At 59.7% G+C, this 23,581-nt stretch overlaps 1 protein-coding gene across 14 annotated transcripts in view; it reads left to right on the top strand.

Moving 5' to 3' along the window:
- Positions 1-23,581, top strand: part of DGKZ (diacylglycerol kinase zeta) — a 44,864-nt gene that overhangs the window by 19,611 nt on the left and 1,672 nt on the right. For 3 of the 14 annotated variants that reach the window (XM_025266124.2, XM_025266126.1, XM_025266127.2), the window contains exons 2-27: positions 12,037-12,145; positions 12,532-12,627; positions 12,893-12,970; positions 14,177-14,233; positions 14,354-14,422; positions 15,186-15,257; positions 15,511-15,627; positions 15,725-15,796; positions 16,086-16,181; positions 16,421-16,503; positions 16,619-16,679; positions 16,772-16,885; positions 16,997-17,137; positions 17,588-17,666; positions 17,865-17,920; positions 18,081-18,143; positions 18,246-18,319; positions 18,408-18,519; positions 18,967-19,166; positions 19,366-19,466; positions 19,557-19,636; positions 19,725-19,794; positions 19,912-19,952; positions 20,448-20,587; positions 22,952-22,983; positions 23,235-23,278. In XM_025266124.2, the coding sequence (XP_025121909.1) occupies positions 12,037-12,145; positions 12,532-12,627; positions 12,893-12,970; positions 14,177-14,233; positions 14,354-14,422; positions 15,186-15,257; positions 15,511-15,627; positions 15,725-15,796; positions 16,086-16,181; positions 16,421-16,503; positions 16,619-16,679; positions 16,772-16,885; positions 16,997-17,137; positions 17,588-17,666; positions 17,865-17,920; positions 18,081-18,143; positions 18,246-18,319; positions 18,408-18,519; positions 18,967-19,166; positions 19,366-19,466; positions 19,557-19,636; positions 19,725-19,794; positions 19,912-19,952; positions 20,448-20,587; positions 22,952-22,983; positions 23,235-23,278 (2,257 nt within the window). Of the gene's footprint in view, positions 1-5,659; positions 5,776-7,413; positions 7,932-9,110; positions 9,678-10,484; positions 11,734-12,036; positions 12,146-12,531; positions 12,628-12,892; positions 12,971-14,176; positions 14,234-14,353; positions 14,423-15,185; positions 15,258-15,510; positions 15,628-15,724; positions 15,797-16,085; positions 16,182-16,420; positions 16,504-16,618; positions 16,680-16,771; positions 16,886-16,996; positions 17,138-17,587; positions 17,667-17,864; positions 17,921-18,080; positions 18,144-18,245; positions 18,320-18,407; positions 18,520-18,966; positions 19,167-19,365; positions 19,467-19,556; positions 19,637-19,724; positions 19,795-19,911; positions 19,953-20,447; positions 20,588-22,877; positions 22,984-23,234; positions 23,279-23,581 lie in introns of those variants that run through there. The other 11 variants (XM_025266118.1, XM_044929202.1, XM_025266125.1 and 8 more) reach the window with 9 other exon arrangements.

The following is a 23,581-nucleotide window of genomic DNA, read 5'->3' as shown; positions in this document are numbered from 1 at the left end:
GTATACAGAATAACACCTACCAGTTAGCTTGGCTAGATCTTACCAACATACCGTAGACAGAGACGAAGGCCTCCCTGTCTCCCTCCCCAGAGGAAACCACAGCCCTGATTGGGGTGTTTAGACTCTTGTGCCTGTTTTAAGATATTTTCCCCGCGTATATACGCATCCATAGCAACACATAGTACGGTTTGGTACGGTTTTGCCTTTTGAGTTAAAATGGTGTATTGTTGATATTCTAAATTTAGATTTTCTCCTCCATATTGTTTTGGAGATTTAACTGTCTTGAAACCTGAGCTCTAGCGTGAACCTGCTTTAATTGCCATATACTATTCCTTTTGTAACTGTCCAGCAGCTTATTTACCGTCTCCTGTTGATGGACATTTAGGTGCTTGGCAGGTTTTTTTTCCCATTTCAGGTAATCCTTCAGAGACGGCCCTGGTCCAGGGCTCCCTGTGTGTTCTGCCCACCGGCGTGCTTGTTGCGCGGTGCGTCTGCAGCTTTGATTTGCTGTTGTGGTTGTTTAGTCCCTCAGTCACAGTCGACTCTTTGTGACCCCATGGACTGTAGCCCCCCAGGCTCCTCTGTCTGTGGGATTTCCCAGGCAAGAATACTGGAGCGCGTTGCCATTTCCTCCTCCAGGGATCTTCCCGACCCAGGGATTGAACCCACATCCGCTTAGATAGTTGTAACCAAATGGTGCTCCAGAGTGGGTGTTCTGAGTTTTAGGCCTCTGGAGTTACTTTCTGTCTTTAAAGTTTTGGCAAACCAAGGAATGGGTTACCATGAACACTTTTTCGTTCAAGTCTGCAGTAGTGCCCCGAGCAAGACGAGATGGTGTTATCCCCCTTAATCTGTTGGGGAAATTGAGGCCCAGCCAGGGTAAGAGACTTGACTTGAGGTTGCATAGTCAGTCAGAGGAAGAATACATCTGGACCTTTTGAGTCCAAATCCTCAGAAAAGCCCTTTGACCCTGGTAACCTCTCAGGGAGATTGTAGGTGCAGGAAAACAACAGCAACAACTCTGTATGGAGTGCAGGAAGCCTGGGAAGTAGAGTGGGGCCCAGGAGGCTGACAGCTGATTCTAAGATCTTCTCATAGATGAAGGAGGAGGAAGCAGCATGGTCAGAAGATTTCAGAGGAGTTAAATTTTGAATGAGGAATAAAGAGTGGAATGCTGCTCCTAGCAGATGGGGAGTGACGGCCTGCTGCAGACACAGGAGAAGGCGACAGGAGGGACCAGTCACAAGAGAAGAGGAAGACGGGGGCCAGCAGGGGCTTCATAAGTCTTGGCAAGGCGTGGAGGGAGGCGGGGGGAGGCGTATCAACATCCCCATCGGGGATCAGTTTCACCCTGTGCCTCTGAGACACGAGCTCAGCCCACAGCAGCAACTGGCAGGAAAAGGGCTCAGGACCTGGCCGGCCACTGGGACACTGTGCCGGCCCAGAGCCCTGCCCTCTCAGCCTGACCCACGAGGCTGCGCCTGGACCGTTCACTCTCCCCTCCGTTCACTCTTCAAACCACGTCCGGCGCTTCTGGACCCTGGGGATGCAGTTACGAGTAAAGTGGTCCCGGGGGGCACATGGGCTGGTGGGGAATACTGAGTCGTAAACCAGCGCCAGTGGCCCAGAATAACCAAGGGAGGGCCTGAGCGTGGGAGCAGCCAGCCCCCGGGAGAGGAAGTTGGGGAGAACGTTCTGGCAGAGCCGGTATCTGAGCCAGCTCTGAAAGAAGGAGAGGGGAAAAGCTGAAGGAGAGCTTGCTGAGCAGAAGGGAAGGAAGGGTGTCCCAGGCAGAGAGGCTGCCAAGTGCCACCCAGACAGACAGGAAGAGACCCCCACACGCTGACTGGCAGAAGCATCTAGAGGTGGAGGGAGGGGTTGAGAGCGTAAACCTGGACCAGGCTTCTGGGTTGGAGCTCTAACCCTGCCCCTTACTGGCTGCATCACAAGCACGTTATTTAATCTTTGTCCCTCAGTTTCTTGGTCTGTAAAATGTAGATAATATTACTTTTTATGAAGTGAAAAGAGACAGTATTTGTAAAACACTTAGGACTGTGGGCTTCCCTGGTGGCTCCTGCCTGCAATGCAGGAGACCTGGGTTCGATTCCTGGGTCAGGAAGATCCCCTGGAGAAGGAAATGGCAATCCACTCCAGCACTCTTGCCTGGAAAATCCCATGGACGGAGGAGCCTGATAGGCTACAGTCCGCGGGGTCGCAAAGAGTTGGACATGACTGAACGACTTCACTTCACTCACTAGGACCGTGTCTGGTACATAGTGAGGTGCATATTTGTTAAATAAAAGTAGGAAGGAGAAATGGGAGAGGAGGCTGAGAAGCTGGTTGACGGCCAGACCCAGGTCTGCTTTCTGTTCCCTGGCAGTAGAGAGCCACTGAAAGATAGGGGGGCACTTGAAGGTGAAGTCTGGTGCCAGCAGGAAGATGGCTTGGAGGGGAGGCTCTGAAGGAATGAGTCAGGCATCAATTCCACAAACGTTTGTCCAGGGCCTCCCAGGAGCCAGGCCCTGAGACGGGGACTCAGGATGAAAGGAGAGAGAGGCTGGGGGTGGTTCAGCAAGGAGCTCAGAGCTGGGGTCCTGGCCTGGCCCCCCGACCTCTGAGGCCGCCACTCTTCTTCCCCTCACCCCTTGCCCACATGCTCACCTTGTGACTGCATGGCACCAAACCCCGAGGCCAGGTCTCATCTTGGAGAGTGTGGAGGGGGCGCTGGCACCCCTTCTGGAGAGGAGCCCGGCTGTCACTGCCCGGGTCTTCTGGAGAGGAGAGGGCGGCAGCTGCTAAAAACAGAGGCTGCCGCCATCCCCCTGGGCCCAGCAAAGAGAAGTAGCCAGCCCTTGTGGTCAGCCCTCGGGTGCGGTACCTGAGGTGGAGGAAGCCCTTCTCTTCCCTTAACTGGTCCCTCCCCCATGGAATTCCCAGTTCCTTCCTCCTCAGCTGATCAGTGGTGAGCACTACACTCGCTGCTAGGCAGTGTGCTGGGCATGCCCAGATGCCCTGGACCTGGCCCCTGCCCTCTCCCAACCCCAGCCAGGGGCTTGTCCCGTGGGTGGGAGGAACGAGGCAGACGGGTCTGGGCAAGTGAGGATCTCCCGGGGTCCCATGGCAGGGCAGTCAGATGGGCACCGTGGAGTCACCGTGGGAGTGATGCCCTGTTGGCTGGGGCAGCTGCGAGCAGGTGGGATTGTGATACGGGGCGGGGAAGGAGACCAGTGTTCCTGGCAGAAGGTGAGCCGTGGGCCAGGACACAGCAGTGAGCTCGAGCTCAGCCAGATAAGGGGGCAGCGAACAGCCTTGGGTAGAACCGAGGGCTGTCGGTGCATGGGAGGCTGCGTTACCGGTGCACTGCAGAAGCACGCTTGCTAGGGTAACTGGAGTCAGGATTCATTCTGCATCAGGGCTTCCCAAAGTATGGCCCTGGGGGTGCCCTCGACCCTTTCAGGGGATCGTTGGGATCAAAACTATTTTCATGATGTTACTTTCAAAGCTGCCCTGGTTTATGTCCTTTTCACAGTGTTGGCATTGGATTCATGGTAAGAAGCAGTGGTAAAACGTGGTGTAAAAGCAACGGTAAAACCACCGGAGCCCTGGCATACGCCAAGGCAGCGGCCCCAACATAGACGCACAGCCACTGTGTTCTTCACACTCACGGCAACAGCACCAAAAAATGCCATAAATGTATCAATTTTATAAAGCCTGGATCCTTGAGTGTACATTTTAAAAAATACTGTGTGAAGAAATGTGAAATACACATGAGGCACTTTTGCTGCAAACCGAACTTTGATGGTTGTCTTGAAAAGCACTTTTATGACTGAGTTGCAGGCCCTTCTAGTCACTTTTTTTTTTTTTTAAGGAGCACCATTTTAGCTTGAAAGGACACCTGACAGACAAAAACCCTTTAAACTTGGATGTTTAGCAGACATTTTCTCAAAGAAGAATGCAGTGAGCTTGTCACTTCAAAAACAGTGTTGCTGTTGATAAAATTTCAGCTTTTCAGCGAAAATTAGAATTTTGGAAACCTCGTTGCAGTATCTGGAGATCCGCCTAAATCAGTAAACCAGTATATTCCAGTGACCAGTGCCTAACGTTTCAAAATTCAAAATGCAAGATAGACCAGTGAAAAGTTCACTGATAACATTTCAGATCCCACATAGCCACTAACCTTTAAGAAACTGCCACTTGTGATATTTTGGTATAATAGCAGAGAAGAATATCTGTAATTGCCTGAAAGGGCTATTAAAGTACTCTTTCCTTTTCTTATTACTTGTCAGTGTGAGGCAGAATTTTCTTTGTATACTTCAGCCAAATTAACATATCACAACAGATTGCCTGCAGAGGCAGATATTAGGATCCAGATGTCTTCTATTAAGCTAGACATTAGAGATTTACAAAATTAAAACATGTCCCTCTTCTCGCTAGTTTTTTGTGTTGGAAGATAGAGCTTATTTTCCATAAAAGTCTGTTATTTATATTAACATACTGGGCTTATTGTTTTTAAATAGTATTTTAATATATTTTAAATGAATAAATAGTATTTTAAACATTTCTCAATTTTGATTTCTAATATGAAAAAGTGAAAGTGTTAGTTGCTCAGTCATGTCCCACTCTTTGTGACCCCATGGACTGTAGCCTCTGTCCATGAAATTCTCCAGGCCAGAATACTGGAGTGGGTTGCCATTCTCTTCTCCAGGGGAATCTTCCCAACCTGGGAATCCAACCCAGGTCTCCTGCATTGCAGGCAGATTCTCCACAGTCTTAGCCACCACAGAAGCTAATATGGTCAACGTTAATGGCTGTAACTCTCAAAGAACACCTTTTGGCAATCTTCAGTGATGTGTAAGAGTGTGAGAGGGTCCTTGGACCAGGATGTTGGAGAGCTGGTGCTCTAGATTCTGGGGGCTAGGGGTGTAAACCGAGGGTTGGCATGCTGGGCTGGGTGGGTACAACGTGGACTGGCTTCTTCTGGACCTGACAGGCCCCCTGGCAGGGCTGCGAAACCTGGGATCTGGAGGCCCGGATCAGCCCTTCCAAGCTTTGGGCATGACAGGCCTCCTCGAGCCTCAGGTGCCCTGGTGGTTCAGCTGGGACCAAAATGTCACTTGCACAGGGGGGGTTACAAGCCTCCTGTCTGGTAATCCTTGTGAAAAAGTGCTTTGTAAGTTGTGAAACACTCCACAAGATGTTTGTTTTTGTGGTTATTTTGTCTGGGGCCGGTGCTTAGCTGTCTCAGATGCTTTCCCCAGACCCCGGAAAAACCTGTTCATGGGGAGCTAGAGGGTGTATGGTGACCCCCCCGACGTCTAACCCCCCCCCCCCAGCCCCCTTGCCTTCCTGGAGCTGAGACAGGGGCTGTGCTTGTGACTGGGCTGGCTGGAGGGGAGGCTCCTGGACTGTTGCCCTGCCAGCCTCTGGAGACGTTGGGAAGAGAAGCCGGGAAGCCAGGCTCGTGCCCATGTGTGCCCGCCCGGCCGCCCGCCCAGCAGCCGCTGCCTGCTTGCTCTGCTGGGAGAGGAAGTGCAGTCGGTTACCAATCGGGTTATTTTCATAACGGCTGTCTCAGGCTGGGGGGCGGGGAGGAGGGTTGGGAGGGGGAGGGGGCAGAGGAGCAGCCTCAGCAGCTTGCTCTCCAAACTAGGACTTGCTCAGCCGGAGGCCGGCAGCCCGGAGCTGGCGCTGCAGCGGTGCAGCGGGGCTCGCCTGCCCACGGGGACCCCGGCCCCCACCCGCCCGCTCCGCCTGCCACCCTGCCTTCCAGATCAGGTCAAAGGGGCTTCCCTCAACCCTCCCTTGCCTTCTGCTTCCTAACCCTCTTGGACCTGTCGGGGTGGGATTGTGGGGGGAGGGTCCCCCAGGCACCGCTGTCCCCAAACCAGGCTCCTGGAGCTGATGGAAAGGGAACGGGAAGGGGTGGGGGTCTGAGCTGCTGTCCCTGAGCCAGGGCAGACCCCGTCGTGGTAAACATGACTGGCCTAGTCGCCCCCCGTACCACGCAGCCCTGGCCCACCTCTCGCACTGTGAAGTTTGCTTCGGTTTGGTTTTGGCAGTCTCTTCTTAGTGAGTGGAGGCCTGGGCACCCTGCCTCAGCAGCCCCCAGGCAGGCCCCACTTCCAGCAGTCCCCACCCCCTTCCCTCGACCTCAGCCTCAGCGCTGTGGGAGCAGAGTCGCCAAGGCGGCTTCTGACCTGCAGGCCCTGCTGTGGGGCTGCTGGAGATGACCGTTGTGCACCGTTGCCAGCCTCGGCAGGACACGGGGCGGGGGGCCCACTCAGAGTGGAATGGGCGCTCTGGCTGAATCCCACAGGGTGGCCTGTGCGAGCACCCCGGGAGGCAGAGCAGTCACTGGGGGCCCGGTCTGGTGCCAGGGGCAGAGGGCATTCGTCCCAGCATGAGCAGACCCCCCACGCAGCCCAGGCTGCCAAGCTGTGTTCCTCATATGATGGGTGGTGGCCATCCTGGCTATTCCTGCTTCCCTTTCTGGGCTCCTACCTGCACCGTGCGTGCATGCTCAGTTGTATCTGACTTTTGATGACTCCATGGACTATAGTCCACCAGGCTCCTCCATCCATGGGATTCTGCAGGCAAGAATACTGGAGTGGGTTGCCATGCCCTGCTCCAGATCTTCCCAACCCAGGGATCGAACCCACGTTTCTTACGTCTCCTGCTTTGGCTGGCGCGTTCTTTACCACTGAGCCACCTGGAAGCAGAGACAGACTCTGGTAGGTGGATGATCCACACGCCCAGGTGTCTGCTGTGGATGTAGGCCCTGCCAAGCCCCTCCTCTCTGTCAGCTGTTATCAGGTACTTCGTACCGTTATGTCATCTGAACCTCTCTCATGTCAAAGCCTCTGGACTAGGTCGTTTCAGCCCTGTTTTGCAGAGGAGAAAAGTGAGACTCCAAAAGGTTAGTTGATCAGCCCAGGAAAGCAGTGGCAGATACAGGATTCCAAAGCTTGAAGCTAACATAGCGTGCACCAGTCTAACTGGGCGATCAGGAGTCCTGGTCTTTCTAGCCAGCAGCCGGTGGAGCTGGGGCACTTGTGTCCACTCACCCCCGGCAGCTGCCTGAGCCTAGCCACCTGCAGCCGCACTGTCTGCTGTTCACCAAGGGTGCCCAGCCAGCCACCACTGAGCCCGTCTCCCCACAGCATCCCTTGTCCTCCTCCCCAGGCTCCTAGCAGCCAGCTGGACGTCGACGGGGCCCCCGAGTCCTTTCCCAGCCCATCCCCTTCGGGTGTGACAGGCTTCCCCCGCCGGGCCCCCGACCAGGAGGCTGAGGGCAGCCATTTTTGCTCCGCTGTTGGCGTCAGAACCCTGTGGGGCCTCCTCCGGTGACCTTTACACATACTGAGTGTGGTGTGTGGAAGCTGACAGAGCGTGAGGTGAGAGGAAGCTGCCGCCCAGGGCTGTGCCATGGGAAGAGGCTGCAGGCGCAGGCGGAGGAGAGTCCTGAGACTCTCCTGAGAGTCCTGAGACGGTGCAGAGTCCAGAGGACAGGCCTGAGAGCCGGCAGGGCCTCAGAGCAGACCCAGGAGAGGCCTGGGCCGAGATAGGAAGTCAGGAGTCAGGCCTTTGCTGACCAGAGGACAGAGGTTTCTATGGCGACCAGAGGAACAGGAAGCCTGGGCCTGGGGGGAGGGGGTGTCGGAGTGCAGAGGCGTGGTCGCCTTAGAGGACAGCATGTCATAAACCGTCAGATCAGCCAGCTGACGGCCTCCTCCGACCGACCGACAAGGAAACTGAGGCCCAAGAGGGAGCAGCTTTGCGTGAGGTCACACGGCACCGGCCTGGCCCTGCCCGGCCCGCCCCTGCTGGTGGTGACCGCCCCACCAGGCCACTGGGGAGACCACGGGGCCAGGCCCGGCGGGGACCCAGGTGCGCAGGGAGCCCTTCTGAGTCGCCCCCGTGTCCTGTGGCAGGTGAGCCGCGAGGCCTCTCCGCCACCCCAGCCCTTCTTGTCGCAGGCGCGGGTCAGGCAGCCGGCAGGGTCCACCCTCTCCGCCACCCACAGAGCGCCTGCCGCACCCCCCCCACCCCACCCCTGTGACCGTGGCCTTTGTTTTCTGGGTGACACTCGAATCAGGCGGTGTGTTCGGGTGACTAATCTCCTCCAGGCTGGGCAGCTGTCACAGGGCGGCCTGACCAGGCGGGCGGGGAAAGCTGACACCCTGGGGCAGAGCTGGCAAGCCAGGGTCCCAGCGGCAGCGGGCCGCTGGGCCTCCAGGCTCCTCCGGCTGGTTGCAGTGCAGACCCTGCATCAGGCGGACCTGAGTTCAGGTCCCGCTCCTGCCCGTGGCCAGCCGTGTGACCCTGGAGCCTGGGCCTGATCTCAAGCTGGTTTCTTCCTCTCTGTAACCTGCCCCAGGGGAGGGAGGTAGGCTCAAAGGAGATGATGAGTGAAAGCGCTGTCACGTAGTGCGCGGTGGGTAAGGACCACTGTTGCCATTAAGGCACCTTAGTCCTAACTCAGAACAGGCTTTGCCTCGGGTCGAGATGGGTTCCAGCCCCGGCTCCCCAGGACTAGCTGTGCACCTTGGGCTGGTTATCTCCTCCGTCTCTCTTCAGGAGCCAGGAATGATACAGTATCTATTCTTTAGGGTGCTGTGGTTTATAAAACGGTGCACATGTTTGCCAAGGACTTAGTATCCTGCCTGACGTGTGTGGGCACTCAGCAAATCCTGCCTGACGTGTGTGGGCACTCACTGATTTTAGGAGGAAACCAGGAGCTCTTCTGCCCTCCTCCCTGTCACCTGCAGAGGCTGGCAGATCGTAAACAGCGAGCCCTGGAGCCCGGCAGCCCCCAACACTGCTTCTGCAGGCATGGCTGCCTGCATGTCAGTATTCCTGCACCTATCCAAGGCCCTGGTCTAATGCTGCCTGCCCGGACCCCCAAGTGAAGTGAAGTCACTCAGTCATGTCTGACTCTTTGCAACCCCATGGACTGTAACCTACCAGGCTCCTCTGTCCATGGATTTTCCAGGCACGAGTACTGGAGTGGGCCGCCATTTCCTCTCCTGGGGATCTTCCTGACCCAGGGGTCAGACCCAGGGATCAAACCCGGGTCTCCCGCATTGCAGGCAGACGCTTTACCTTCTGAGCCACCAGGGAAGCCAACCAGGGCAGTAGCAAATCAAGGTGGGAGGGGGAGGAGGAGGCGCTGGCTATGCAGCCCAGCCCGGATTCCTCAAGCCTTTCCTCCACGCTGTCAGGCCCACAGCTGACAGAAGTGTCTCTCCTGTCAGCCCCAGGCAGGGGTCCCGTGGCTGTGACTCAGACCTCCCTATGGCCGCCAGAGCCCAGGAGTACCTGATGGTGGACACAGGTGTCCTTAAGTGCTCTGGAGGCATGGCCCCCTTGAAGCACACCAGGCCAGCTCCCCTTGGCCTGTGTAGACAGGGCGACGAGGCGGGCGAGCTGGTGAAGGAATTGGAGCCCGTGCTCGGACCAGGTCAAGGGAGGATGGCTCGAGCAAGCGTGGTCCCTGGGACTCCTGCAGAATGGTGCTCCAGGTAGCTTAGTGTTCAGATTCTGAGCGTTGGGGCTTCGGGTCTTGGCCCCCAGGTCAAGGTGCAGTTCACGGGCTCCCTCAGCGTCCAGACGAAGGTTTTCAGACATCGTCCAGCACTGTCACACACGGGTTGTCCATCCTGGGCCTCTTCAGAAAGGTGAGGCCTGGGAAGTGCTTACCATCAGCCCCTCAGAGCCAGAGCGCACCCACAGAGCCCAGAGGCGCTCTGGCGGCTCTTGCAGCTTCCCACACAAAGTCCCTCCGGCGGCTTCTTTCCCCGCCCTGTGCAGCTGTCTCTCCAGTTCTCAGGCAGGGGGGTGGGGTGAGCTCCAAGCGGCCTTCCACCCGCGAGGCAGATGTCAGATCCTCTCCCTTTCTGGGGCCACTCTCAACCTGGCCCCAAGTCTGGGGGTCATGGCAGGGCTGAATTTCCCTTCAGAGAGCCTCATTTTCTTACCATGGCTTGGTTTCTGCAGTGTCCCAGGAAGGGACACCGAAGCCTAACCTGCCCAAGGAGAGGAAAAACCTTGCCCTCAGATCCTCAGTGTCCTATCTATTTGCCTTTTCACACTGTTCATGGGGTTCTCAAGGCAAGAATACTGAAGTGGTTTGCCATTCCCCCTTCCACAGTGGACCATGTTTTGTCAGAACTCTCCACCATGACCCATCCGCCTTGGGTGGCCCCACACAGCATGGCTTATAGTTTCATTGAGCTAGAGAAGGCTGTGATCCATGTAATCAGTTTGGTTAGTTTTCTGTGATCGATTGTGGAAATCAATCCTGAATATTCATTGGAAGGAGTGATACTGAAGCTGAAGGTCCAATACTTGGACCACGAGATGCAAAGAGCTGACTCATTAGAAAAGACCCTGATGCTGGGAAAGATAGAAGGCAGGATGAGATGGTTGGATGGCACCACCGACTCAACGGACATGAATTTGAGCAAGCTTCAGGAGATGATAAAGGACAGGGAAGCCTGGTGTGCTGCAGTCCATGGGGTCGCAAAGTCACACAAGGCTGAGCAGCTAAACAACAGCCCCACAGTCTGTCTAGGTTGACTCCAGGCTCCCAGCTTCCTTTCTCTCTTCCTTTCCATCAGCTTCAGGCAAGGGACTTGGAAGTCCTTAAGGCCAGAGCTTTGTGGATCTTGGTACCTGGACAGGGGAACCCAGAAGGGTAGCTGGCAGCCCCACTCCCCAGTGCTCCTGCGGCTGCAGGGGGGTGGAATTGGGGAGCACCAGGGCGTCCAACAGCGATGAGTGTGGGCTCCCTGCTGGGTCTTCTGGTACCCCAGCCACCCCGTTTAAGGGGCTCAGAGGCCACAGAATATCCCCATTTCCTCCCAAGTGTCCCTTCTCCAAGGGCAGAGGCTGAGACTGGGCTCCTGGGCCTGGGATGGAGCCTGGCCTGGCCCGGCTCCTGACGCTCCTGGTCTCTGTGCTCAACAGCCACCCACCTGCCCCTGCCATGGAGACCTTCATTAAGAGACACTTCCAGCGGAAGGCGCCTGGCCCAGGGGAGGGGCCGCGGCGGCCCAGCAGCGTGGGGCTGCCCACAAGCAAGGCCCGGCGCCGCTCGCCCGCGGGGCAGGCCTCCTCCTCGCTGGCACAGCGGCGGCGCTCTAGCGCGCAGCTCCAGGGCTGTCTCCTGGGCTGCGGGGTGGGGGCCCCGCGCCCTGGCCGCCGCCGGCGCTCCAGCACCGCACCCCCCGCCTGCAATCCCCGCTTTGCCGTGGAGGAGGTGCCCACCCCGCCGCAGCCAGCCGTGGTGGGGCCCCAGCTTTTGGTGGCACCCCTGCTGTTGGCTGGGCTCGTGGGCATGGAAGAGGGGGAGGGCTTGCAGAATGAGGATGTGAGGGTCGCGTTACCGAGCACCGCCCAGCCGGGCACCAGGACCCCAGGGCCATCCCCACTGCTGCCCCGCGGCACGCTGCCCCTGCTGCCCGTTCCGCACTGGCGCAGGCGCCGGGCCTCCTCCCACCTGCTGCCCGCAGACGTGGTGAAAGACCACGGGCTCTGGGGCCTGCACGGTCACTACCGGCGCCTCAGCCAGCCGTGGCCCGTGGGCCAGAACCCCAGCCCAGGGGGTCGAAGAGCCTCGGGTACTGCAGCCAGCCTCGGGATGCCCGCCCACATGCGCCCGCTGTCCCGCCGGCGCCAGGTAGCCCTGCGGCGCAAGTCAGCCGGACCCCAGACCTGGAGTGCCCTGCTTGCGTAGGTATAGCTGCAGCCAGCAGGGCAGTGGTGTGACCTCTGGGGGGCTGGCCTGAGGGTCCCCAGCTCGGCAGCAGCTCTGGGCCAGGCTCGGAAGCCAGCAGGGCAGCGAGGAGAGTCCAGTCTCCTCAGGGATCCTCTCAGAGCTGGGCGGGAGGGGGCGGGGGTTCTCCTGGGAGCCTCCTCTGCCCTCCCTGCCTTGACCTGGGGTTGAGGTCAAGGTGAAGGCAGAGATCCCAGGCGAGAGGAAGGAAGCAGAGGCGCTGCGCGCCCAGCTGGCCTCAGCCGTCTCCTCCTCCGCAGGAAAGCCATCACCAAGTCGGGCCTCCAGCACCTGGCACCCCCTCCTCCTGCTCCTGGGGCCCCATGCAGCGAGCCTGAGCGGCAGATCCGGAGCACCGTGGACTGGAGTGTGAGTGGCCTGGAGCTGGGAGGGGTCTATGGGGACCAGCTCCCCGCTGGGGGTCAGAAGTACTGTGGGCGGCTGCAAGGGAAGCCCATGGACCTGTGGCGTCAGGGCAGATCCAAGCCTTGAAGCCAACAGTGGTGAAAACAGGATGCAGCGAAGTAGATTTTGGGGGCTGGAGCAGGTTTGTCTTGGGAGAGGGACAGTAGATGGGGCGCAGCAGGTTTGCACTAACCAGGAGGCCGTGTTTGAGCCAAGCCTTAAGCCCAACAGACAGCAGGGGGGAAAGCAGGATGCAGGGAGGTAGATTGTGGGGGCTGGAGCAGGTTTGTCTTGGGAGAGGGTTGGGGGCAGAGCAGGTGTGCACCGAGTGTGCTCGTCCCGTCCTCCAGGAGTCGGCGACGTATGGGGAACACATCTGGTTTGAGACCAACGTGTCCGGGGACTTCTGCTACGTCGGAGAGCAGTACTGCGTAGCCAAGATGCTGGTGAGTGAGCGCGGTGCGGCACGCCGCCCCCTGGTGGTGGAGCCGGGTCTCGAACCCTGTAGGCAGGCACTTCCAGGGGAAGGTGGGAACGGGGCTCTCGCCTGAGCCGCCCTGCAGGGGGCTGCCCCCCGGCGGCCAGAGGAACGGGACTGGGTCCTGAAGCCAGGACGGGGGCTCGACAATGCTCTCCCAGAGCAGCTGTGCCGGGGCAGGCGTGGGGCGGCACCCTGAGGCCGGTGCCTCAGGGACCTTCTGTTTCCCGCAGCAGAAATCAGTGTCCCGGAGAAAGTGTGCAGCCTGCAAGATTGTGGTCCACACGCCCTGCATTGAGCAGCTTGAGAAGGTGAGCGTGGCTGTTCAGGCTTTCCTGCCCCTCCCCCTCAGGGTGCTGAAGCCCTCACGGCACTCCTACACAGGTCTCTATACACGCGTGTTCATGTCACACAAACAACACCGGCCAGGGGTGCCTCAGTGTGTGTAGTGGTGAAAAAACCAAGGACCCTGGAGCGGCAGTGCCTGCGTTTGCATCCTGGCTCCCCCTTCATTTGCTGCTGTGTCCCTGCTGCCCAGAACAAGCCTGGCACAGAGTGAGGTTCATAAGACTATTACTAGACAAGATGAAGTCATGAATGCTGGCTGAGATGCCATTTTTATCAGTTCCCAAACTAATACTTAGAAGGGGCTGAGCCTTTGTACCTCAGCTCTGTCTGGGCCAGTCCTGTGTGGGCCCTGAAGCCCGGCCCTGTCCCCTCCACTAGTGGAGAGGAGGAGAGCTGTAAAGACCTTTACCCAGGGACCATTGTCCACGCGGCTGCAGCTAGGGGCGCGTCTGGGCCCCCCGCTTCTAGGGAGGGAGGGAGAAGGACAGCTGGGTGAGTGGGTCCAGGCCCAGGGATTGGGGGGCTGCCGTGGCCCCGTAGGACTCCCCACCAGCAGAAACCAAGACCAGCGTAAGAGAAATACTGTAGGACTAGGAATGGCTTGAACGAGGCTGACGCAGATGGCTTCCCCTACTCCTCAACTCATACAGTGAACTTTCCCTACAGTTTTCCTAGGGCTGAAGCAGGGGCTCTGAGGAAAAGAGAGACGCCTGTAGCCCCAAGTCCTGTAGATCCGTCACACCAGCCCCTAAGGTGATAAACCAGGACTCCACAAATGGGCTGACGGTCTCCAGGGACCAGTCCACAAGCATGGGCTGGGTTGCCTGCAGGTGCCTAAGTTGGGAGAGCTGGAGGGCGAGGAAGAGTACAGGACGGGTCAGCCTTGCTGCCTTTTAGCAGGGAAGACGGATACAGAACTTGCTGTCTCCCTCATCCCAGAAGACTGGGCAGTGGAAGGGAGCTTCCTTCTGGCTAGTGGAGAGGAGGAGGGATGCCAGAGGGCCTCTGAGAAGAGGTGTCTGGTGTTCTCAGGACCCCCAGGATGCTGGGGGGGCCTCTCCCTCCTTTGTGAGATGCCTCCCGAGTGACACCTTCTGAAGGGGGTGGCCATGTGCCTGACCCCACAAAGGGCGGTTCTGACGTTTTGGTGGTCACTGCGTGTTTCACAGATAAATTTCCGCTGTAAGCCATCCTTCCGTGAATCGGGCTCCAGGAACGTCCGTGAGGTAAGTGCCCGGGGTAGTTAGGGCCCCAGGTTTCCCGAGCGGGCCCCTCGGCAGTGACTCCAGAGCATTGCTGGGCTTCCGCCCGGCACTCAGCCCAGTGCCGCTCCTCTCGTCCGCCAGCCAACCTTCGTGCGGCACCACTGGGTACACCGGCGACGCCAGGACGGCAAGTGTCGGCACTGCGGGAAGGTGAGGCTCCGCCCAAGCAAGCTGGCCCTGGTCCCGGCGACCCCCGCACTGCCACGTGTGGCCCGTCCGTCCCTGACCGCGGGCAGAGTCCTGGGCCCACTCTCTCTGTCTGCCGTGCCCGCTCAGTCCCAGAACGCCCAGGTCCCTGGGCAGAGCGGGAGAGCAGGGAGGAAAGCCTCCTCCTCCGAGAGCAGTGTGTCTGGACTGCTTGGAAGCTGTGAGCAAGCCCTTCAAGAAGCGTGGAGGCTTTTTCCCTCGCTAGTTCAGCCAATGCACATTGAGGGCCCACTGGGTGCGAGCATAGCCCACAGCAGCCCAGGTTTCACTGACCTGTCTTGTCCCCCCCACCCACCCCCCAGTAAGTTCAGGCTCTGAGAGATCTAGGGGCCTTGTCCCTCCTCCCTCCATCCACCCTGAGTGTCCAGCATGTCAGGCACAGTAGGCCCTGCGATAAATAGTGTAGGACGAACAGGGAATGACTGTGATGGTTACTGCACAGAGTTTTGAGAGCCTGGGTTGGGAGGGAGGGACTGGAGTTAGGCAGGAGTTATCTATGGACCCCTTTCCAGCAGATGGTGCAGTTAACTTCAGAGACCCAGCCTGGCTCAGCCCCCATGACTCTAGGGACTCCTTTTATAGTTCTTTTCTTTAAAAAAAAAAAAAAAAAAGAGTGCTCAGTTGCCCTGGGCGGAGAGGCAGGAATGGGCTGGGCCTGCTGCTCTGGGCCCAGCCCCAGGGACCCTCACCACCCTCTGCCCCCCAGGGCTTCCAGCAGAAGTTCACTTTCCACAGCAAGGAGATTGTGGCCATCAGCTGCTCCTGGTGCAAGCAAGCAGTGAGTGCCACTCCCCTGCTGGCCGGCTGTCCCCTGGGCTGTGCAGGGTGCGAGCTGCAGGCGGGCAGCTGGCTGCCACTCCCCTGCCGGCCGGCTGTCCCCTGGGCTGCGCGGGGCGCGGGCTGAAGGCGGGCAGCCGGCTGCCACTCCCCTGCCGGCCGGCTGTCCCGTGGGCTGTGCAGGGTGCGGGCTGCAGGTCTCGGCCAGGCCCAGCTCAGCCACGGCCCCCCGCCACCCCCCCCACCCCCTCCAGTACCACAGTAAGGTGTCCTGCTTCATGCTGCAGCAGATCGAGGAGCCGTGCTCCCTGGGGGTCCACGCCGCTGTGGTCATCCCCCCTACCTGGATCCTCCGGGCCCGCAGGCCCCAGGTGAGTCCCACCTGCGCCAGGAAACCCCGACCCCCAGGGTCTGCCAGCCACCCCAGCCCCAACCATCTTGTCACCCACACCTCCACTTCCCTCGCAGAACACCCTCAAAGCCAGCAAGAAGAAAAAAAGAGCATCATTCAAGAGGAAGTCTAGCAAGAAAGGGCCTGAGGTTAGACCAGGGACCAGGCGGGCAGCCGGAGGGGAACAGGAGAGGGGGGCCTGTTTCTTGGGACACTGAGGCCCTCCCCCCTGCTGGAGCTAACGATGCGGCCGTCGCTGGGTCAGTCTGGGCTCTGGGGCCCCCAAGCAGGGGGAGAGGTCCAGGTCCTCCTCTGGGGCCAGGCCCACTGTGAGGTCTGACCCTGCAGTGATACTCACGGGGGCACCCGGGGCGCGGAGAACAGGGTGAGGGTCCCCCAGGGCGGGAACCAGCCTTACGGGCTCTCTCTGTCTCCAAGGAGGGCCGCTGGAGACCCTTCATCATCAGGCCTACCCCGTCCCCCCTCATGAAGCCCCTGCTGGTGTTCGTGAACCCCAAGAGTGGGGGCAACCAGGTACGCACAGCCTCCAGTCTCCTCTGAGAGCCTTGGGGCGGGGTGGGGTGTAGCTCAGCCCCTCCCCCCAGCAGGTGTTCCCAGGTCGGCTTTGGCCCCACCCCTTTCTCCCAGGGATGCGGAGAAAGTCACCTCTGCCTCCGCCTCTTGCCTCTTCCTGGGCCCACGCACTTCTCCCCACCTCAGCCCTCCACCCTAACTGCCTCCCCGCTTCCCTGTCGGCTCCTGGTCTCCCACAGGGTGCCAAGATCATCCAGTCCTTCCTCTGGTATCTGAATCCCCGGCAAGTCTTTGACCTGAGCCAGGGGGGCCCCAGGGAGGCGTAAGTACCTGTCAGGGCTCTGTGGGGGCGGTGGCGAGGGCTGGCCTGGCGCGCTCTCGGGGCGCAGCTCACCGGTCCTGACCCCTCTGACCCCGTTCCCGCCCTCTGACCCCAGGCTGGAGATGTATCGCCGGGTGCACAACCTGCGGATCCTGGCCTGCGGGGGTGACGGCACGGTGAGTCCTCACGGCCCGAAAAGCCGGGCTGCCGGGGCGCCCGCGCTGACCTGGCCCGCACCGACCTGGCCCGCTCTGCCCTGCTCCTCCAGGTCGGCTGGATCCTCTCCACGCTGGACCAACTGCGCTTGAAGCCGCCGCCGCCAGTCGCCATCCTGCCCCTGGGCACTGGCAATGACTTGGCCCGCACCCTCAACTGGGGCGGGGTGAGCGCCCATGGACGGGGCAGGGAGCCAGGGATGGAGGGGGGCGGGGTACCAGGGGAGGCCCAGACCCCAGAGGAGCTCAGTTCCCGCCCCCCCACCCCCCCACCCCAGGGTTACACCGACGAGCCTGTGTCCAAGATCCTGTCCCACGTGGAGGAGGGCAACGTGGTACAGCTGGACCGCTGGGACCTCCGTGCAGAGCCCAACCCTGAGGCGGGGCCCGAGGAGCGAGACGAGGGGGCCACCGACCGGGTGGGTCAACTGTGGGGGAGAGCCGGGGGTGTCTGGGATCTGGGGCAAGTCTTTGTGTCACCAGACTTCGGCCTCTCCTTGGGAAGAGGGAATGGTAGTCCTCAGCTCACAAGAGAGTTGTCTGCAGCCTCTCGGTACATCTTACTAAGCACCTGCTACAGCCAGGCACCATCGAGGTGCCTTGCTACAGCTGTGCACTGGTTCTCAGCAGTGCACAGAGCCAGGCCTGGCGCGTGTGAGGCCCGTCAGGGAGGAGTCGTGTGTTGGGGGCGGGCAAGGCCTGGGAAGAGAAGCCAGCTGGGCATAGGCTGCTTTGCTGTGCAGGCGCTTGACGGGGCTCCCCAGGAGCTGAGAAGGCTGGGCCGAGGCCCCCTTTCTGCAGAGGTGGCTGTGGGGAGGTGCAGGGTGCATGCTAGAGCCCCTCATTCCTGTCCCTTGGCCCTCCTCCAGCTGCCTCTGGATGTCTTCAACAACTACTTCAGCCTGGGCTTTGACGCCCACGTCACCCTGGAGTTCCACGAGTCTCGAGGTGGGCGCGTCTTTGCTGAGGAGGCCACCCGCGGGTGGTGGTCGGGGGGGAGCCCAGGAGGGGCCCCGAGATGGCCAGACCTTGCCCCTGCCAGTACAAGGCTTTCGTCCGTCATCAGCCATCCCGCCCGAGCCCAGATTGGAAAGCCCCAACAGGCTCAGAGCAGCTGACTGTCCCCTATTTCTTGTCACCACCCAGAGGCCAACCCGGAGAAGTTCAACAGCCGCTTCCGGAATAAGATGTTCTACGCCGGGGTGAGTCTGGGGCCTGCCGCTGCACCCAGCCGTTGCCACGCCCACCCGTTCTCCCACCCATGCCCCCACCCACCCATGTCCACCAGGCCTCAGGACCCCTGTACGGCAGCGGGAAGGACATGCCCTGTTACCAGATGGTGACGCCCTGTGTCTCCCACAGACAGCCTTCTCCGACTTCCTGATGGGCAGCTCCAAGGACTTGGCCAAGCACATCCGCGTGGTGGTGAGTGGACTGTGCCCGCAGGCAGGGGTGGGTGGGTCCAGCGGGAGGGATACCCCCTGGGTGCATATGCCCTCAACCCCGTCCGCCTGTTCCTGCCTGCAGTGTGATGGGACTGACCTGACCCCCAAGATTCAGGACCTGAAACCCCAGTGCATTGTTTTCTTGAACATCCCCAGGTGAGGAGGGGAGGGCGTTGGGTGGGCCCTGCTGTCCCTGTCCTGCACGCCTGTCCTCTGAAGCCCATGGCTGTGCCCTCCCCTCCAGGTACTGTGCGGGCACCATGCCCTGGGGCCACCCTGGGGAGCACCATGACTTTGAGCCCCAGCGGCACGACGATGGCTACCTCGAGGTCATCGGCTTTACCATGACCTCCCTGGTGAGTAAGCCAGCACGGGGCCCACCTGGAGCCCCAGGCCTGCCTTGCCCCTGGCACTGGCCCCAAGATGGAAGGGGACGCCTTCCCTGGTGGTCCAGTGGTTAAGAATCCACTTGGCAATGCAGGGGACATGAGTTTGATCCCTTTGGGGGGACCTAAGTTCCCACATGTCTCAGGGCAACTAAGCATGTGTGACAAAACTGAGACCCAAAGCAGCCAGATAAATATAAAACAATAAATAAAAATAATGGAAGGGGGTCACCAAATTCCTTTTCATTGGCCAGGACTGGAGAATTCACCCTCACCTCCTTTCTCTGGCTGGGGTCTCACCCTCCTCTGCTCTCCGTCGGGTGGGGGATTACTCACTTTGTTCTCCAGCCTGGGAAAAGGAAAGCCTGCGGTCCTGCCGGCCCCTGGCCCCTGACCCTGAGCCTCCCGTGCCCACAGGCCGCGCTGCAGGTGGGCGGGCACGGCGAGCGGCTGACGCAGTGCCGAGAGGTGCTGCTCACCACGTCCAAAGCCATCCCGGTGCAGGTGGACGGCGAGCCCTGCAAGCTCGCAGCCTCGCGCATCCGCATCGCCCTGCGCAACCAGGCCACCATGGTGCAGAAGGCCAAGCGGCGGAGTGCCGCCCCCCTGCACAGCGAGTATGTCCCCCGGCCCCGCCCACGTGCCCTGGGCCCCAGAGACTGTGCCCCTCCCCAGCCTCAGTTTTTCCCTCTGGGAAGGAGGCTAACAGTACCCCGGGGCAGCTGGGGCGGGGGGTGGTACATGGTGTGATGCCTGGCGGGGACCAGCAGCTTGGGCAGGGCACTTGCCGAGCGCCACGTGGTCGCCTGCCTGCAGCCAGCAGCCGGTGCCGGAGCAGCTGCGAGTCCAGGTGAGCAGGGTCAGCATGCACGACTACGAGGCCCTGCACTACGACAAGGAGCAGCTCAAAGAGGCTTGTGAGTGGCAGGCGGGGTGGGGAGGGGGTGCTGTGGGGCGGGGCCCGGGCTGGGGTGCAGCCCGCTGCTGATGGCCGCCCTGCCCTGCAGCTGTGCCGCTGGGCACTGTGGTGGTCCCAGGAGACAGCGACCTGGAGCTGTGCCGCGCTCACATCGAGAGGCTCCGGCAGGTGAGGGGTGGGGCCAGGGCCTGCCCACAGGGCCCCGCCGGCCCAGGTTCTGGTGGCCTTCAGCCCTGGCCTCTGCCTCTCTTGCCAGGAGCCCGAAGGTGCTGGAGCCCAGTCCCCGATGTGCCAGAAACTGTCCCCCAAGTGGTGCTTCCTCGATGGTGAGTGGCCCCTGAAGGGCCAGGTCCCGCCCCGTCCCTTGGCAGTCCTGGGTGGGGTGGCTGGAGACCCGGGCCTGGATAGGGGGCCACCTTCCTCAGCTAGCCCTCTCCCCACAGCCACCACTGCCAGCCGCTTCTACAGAATCGACAGGGCCCAGGTAAGCACTCGAGGTCTGCTCCGAAAACCGCTGGCTCCGGGCCCCCATGTCACTTGTCCTGCTTGGCCGCCCTGCATGGCCGGGCACACCCGTGTCCGCCGATGGGCAGTGCACAGGGATGGTGCTGACAGTGGGAAGCTGGGCTCGCGGGGTTGGGTTGTGGGGGAGCCTCAAAGCACAGGCGTCTTCCAGCCAGACACTAAAAGAAAGGTGCTTTGGGTCAGAGGCCGGGGCACCTGGTAAAGGCTTAGCCGTGGGAAGGGGCTGCAAGCTGGGGGCCCCCTGTGTGAGGTCAGGGGATCCGGGGCAGGAAGGGAGAGGATAGGGTGGGGTGGGGTGGGGGCTGGCAGGGCCACAGGCCTGGCTGCCCCATCAGTGTTCCACCTCATGGCCGCGGCTTCTCCAGGTCTGCTGGCCTGGCGTCCGCCTGCACCCCCCATCGGCTGCCCTGCAGGGCCCTGACCCTCAGCCCGACCTTCCCCCCCAACCCTGTAGGAACACCTCAACTACGTGACCGAGATCGCACAGGACGAGATTTATATCCTGGACCCTGAGCTGCTGGGGGCATCTGCCCGTCCTGACCTCCCCACCCCCACGTCCCCTCTCCCCACCTCGCCCTGCTCCCCCACATCCCGGTGAGTCCCGAGCCTCAGCCAACCCTCCCCCCGCCGTTGCCCCAAAGGACAGCCAACTGAAACCCCTCCCCCCCGGCCGTGGCCGGGCCATGAGCCCTCCTCCCCCCCGGCCGTGGCCGGGCTATGAGCCCTCCGCCCCACCGGCCAGCATCCACCCCGCTGTGGTGGCCGGACACCCGGGCTCCCCCTGGCCACCCGCACCCTCGTCAGAGCGCCTTGCAGCCGCCTGGCCTCCCACTCTCCCCCAGCACCCTGTGGGCACGTGCCCTGCCCTGCTCCTGGTCACTTCACCCTGGGCACCGGTGCCCTCCTCCACCACCACAGTGCAGCCCCGCTCACCTGTCCGTTCTTTGCCGTCTCGTTTGCCCACCTCTGGACTTGTCCTTGCCTCCCCGATCTTCACCCTCCACTCACGTCTCAGCTTGGGTGTGCCTTCTCCGCAGTCTCTCGGGAGCCCCCCTGAAGTTGCTGTTGAATCACACCACCCAGTCTCCCGCTCTCCTACACTCCCTGCTGTTCCAGAACACTGTGTTTACTCGTTTGTCTGACTTTGTCTCTCTGACTAGAATGTAAGCTCCCTGAGAGCAAGTTCTCCACCTGTCTTGTTCACGGCTGTGTTGCTGGTGCCCAGAACAGCACTTGACATGCAGGAGGCACTCAATAAACTGTTGAATGAACCAAGGGTGCCCCGGGCTGGGGCTGGGGAGGGCAACAAGCTGGGCCTGTGCTGTAGCCACGTCACCCTGCCACATCTCACCCAGCCACACCCCTGCCACACCCTGGCACATCTCATCCTGTCACCCTGTCGTTTCATGTCACCTTGTCACATCCTGTCACCCTGTCACATCTCGTCACCTTATCACATCTCATCCTGTCACCCTCATCTCGTCACCTTGTCATCTCATCCTGTCACCCTGTCACAGTTACCCCATCACATCTCATCCTGTCACCTTGTCACATCCTGTCACCTTGTCACATCTCATGTCCCTGTCACCCTCACATCTCGTCACCTTGTCACCTCATCCTGTCACCCTGTCACATATCATGTCACCTTGTCACATCCTGTCACCCTGTCACATCTTGTCACCTTATCACATCTCATCCTGTCACCCTCATCTCACCTTGTCATCTCATCCTGTCACCCTGTCACATATTGTTACCCCATCACATCTCATCCTGTCATCTTGTCACATCCTGTCACCCTGTCACATCTCATGTCACCGCCATTTCATGTCATCTTGTCACATCCTGTCACCCTGTCACCTCAAGTCACTGTCACATCTCATCCTGTTATATCATCACATCTCGTCATGTCACCCTGCCACATCTCATGTCAGATCTCATCCTGTCACACCTCATGTCACCCGTCACATCTCATCATGTCACCCTCATCTCGTCACCTTGTCATATCATCCTGTCACCCTGTCACATATGTCACCTTGTCACATCCTGTCACCCTGTCACATCTCGTCACCTTATCACATCTCATCCTGTCACCCTCATCTCGTCACCTTGTCACCTCATCCTGTCACCCTGTCACATATCATGTTACCCCATCACATCTCATCCTGTCACCCAGTCCCATCTCGTCACCTTGTCATATCCTGTCACCCTGTCACATCTCATGTCACCGTCATTTCATGTCATCTTGTCACATCCTGTCACCCCAAGTCACTGTCACATCTCATCCTGTTACATCATATCTCGTCATGTCACCCTGCCACATCTCATGTCAGATCTCATCCTGTCACACCTCATGTCACCCGTCACATATCATGTCACCCTCATCTCGTCACCTTGTCATATCATCCTGTCACCCTGTCACATATCATGTCACCTTGTCACATCCTGTCATCCTGTCACATCTCATGTCACCTTGTCACACCTCATCCTGTCATCTTGTCACATCTCATCCTGTCACCTTGTCACATCTCATCCTGTCACCCTCGTCACATCTCATCCTGTCACCCTCATCTCGTCACCTTGTCATCTCATCCTGTCACCCTGTCACATCCTGTCACCTTGTCACATCTCATGTCCCTGTCACCCTCACATCTTGTCACCTTGTCACCTCCTGTCACCCTGTCACATATCATGTTACCCCATCACATCTTATCCTATCACCCTGTCACATCTCATCACCTTGTCACATCCTGTCACCCTGTCGCATCTCATGTCACCCTGTCGTTTCATGTCATCTTGTCACATCCTGTCACCTCAAATCATTGTCACATCTCATCCTGTTACATCATCACATCTCATCATGTCACCCTGCCACATCTCATGTCAGATCTCATCCTGTCACACCTCATGTCAGCCGTCACATCTCATCATGTCACCCCGTCACATCTGCTCTGTTTGCAGGTCACTGCCAGGGGACGCTGCGCCCCCTACAGGTGAGGCCTCTCCCTGCAGGGCCCCTGCTTCCTCCCTGGTCAGAGGACCCAGGCTCAGTGGGGTGGGGCGGGGCGAGGTGGAGCCCATACACAGCCTCACACCAACATAGCTATAGTAACGTTTGCCACAGCCCTCGGCACACGTGCCCCTCAGGCCCACTTTGCACAATAATACATCACATACATGTTCATGCACTGATGCAAGCCAAGGCCTCCCGTGCCAGAGTGTAACAGGCTGGTGTTCCGAGCAGGTGAAGAGCTCATCGAGGCTGCCAAGAGGAACGATTTCTGTAAGGTACTAGTGCCAGGTTCGGGCTTCTTCCCCTTGGCAGCCCCAGCGGGGCCTGGGGAGTGGGGCCTCTGGCTGGGCCAGGAGCTGCTTGGTCGAGATGCAGTCATCTGTCATGACCTGGCCCTCTGGGGGGGTCTCCATGTGATTGTTCCAATCTGCCCCGCCCCACCCACATTCATTGTCCCTCCTTAGGGGCTTCCTAGCTCAGTCCGTCTGTCCCCAGGGCACAGAAAGGAGTGAGTCTTAGAGGAACCACAGGCTCCAAGGCTCCCAGGGAGTCCAAGGGCACCTGGGATGAGAGATGCC

The sequence above is a fragment of the Bubalus bubalis genome, chromosome 16 (genome assembly GCF_019923935.1).
Source record: "Bubalus bubalis isolate 160015118507 breed Murrah chromosome 16, NDDB_SH_1, whole genome shotgun sequence".
Classification (NCBI taxonomy): Eukaryota; Metazoa; Chordata; class Mammalia; order Artiodactyla; family Bovidae; genus Bubalus; species Bubalus bubalis.
The sequence above is the reverse complement of the archived record's forward strand: the minus strand, read 5'-3'. Positions and strand labels throughout refer to the sequence as shown.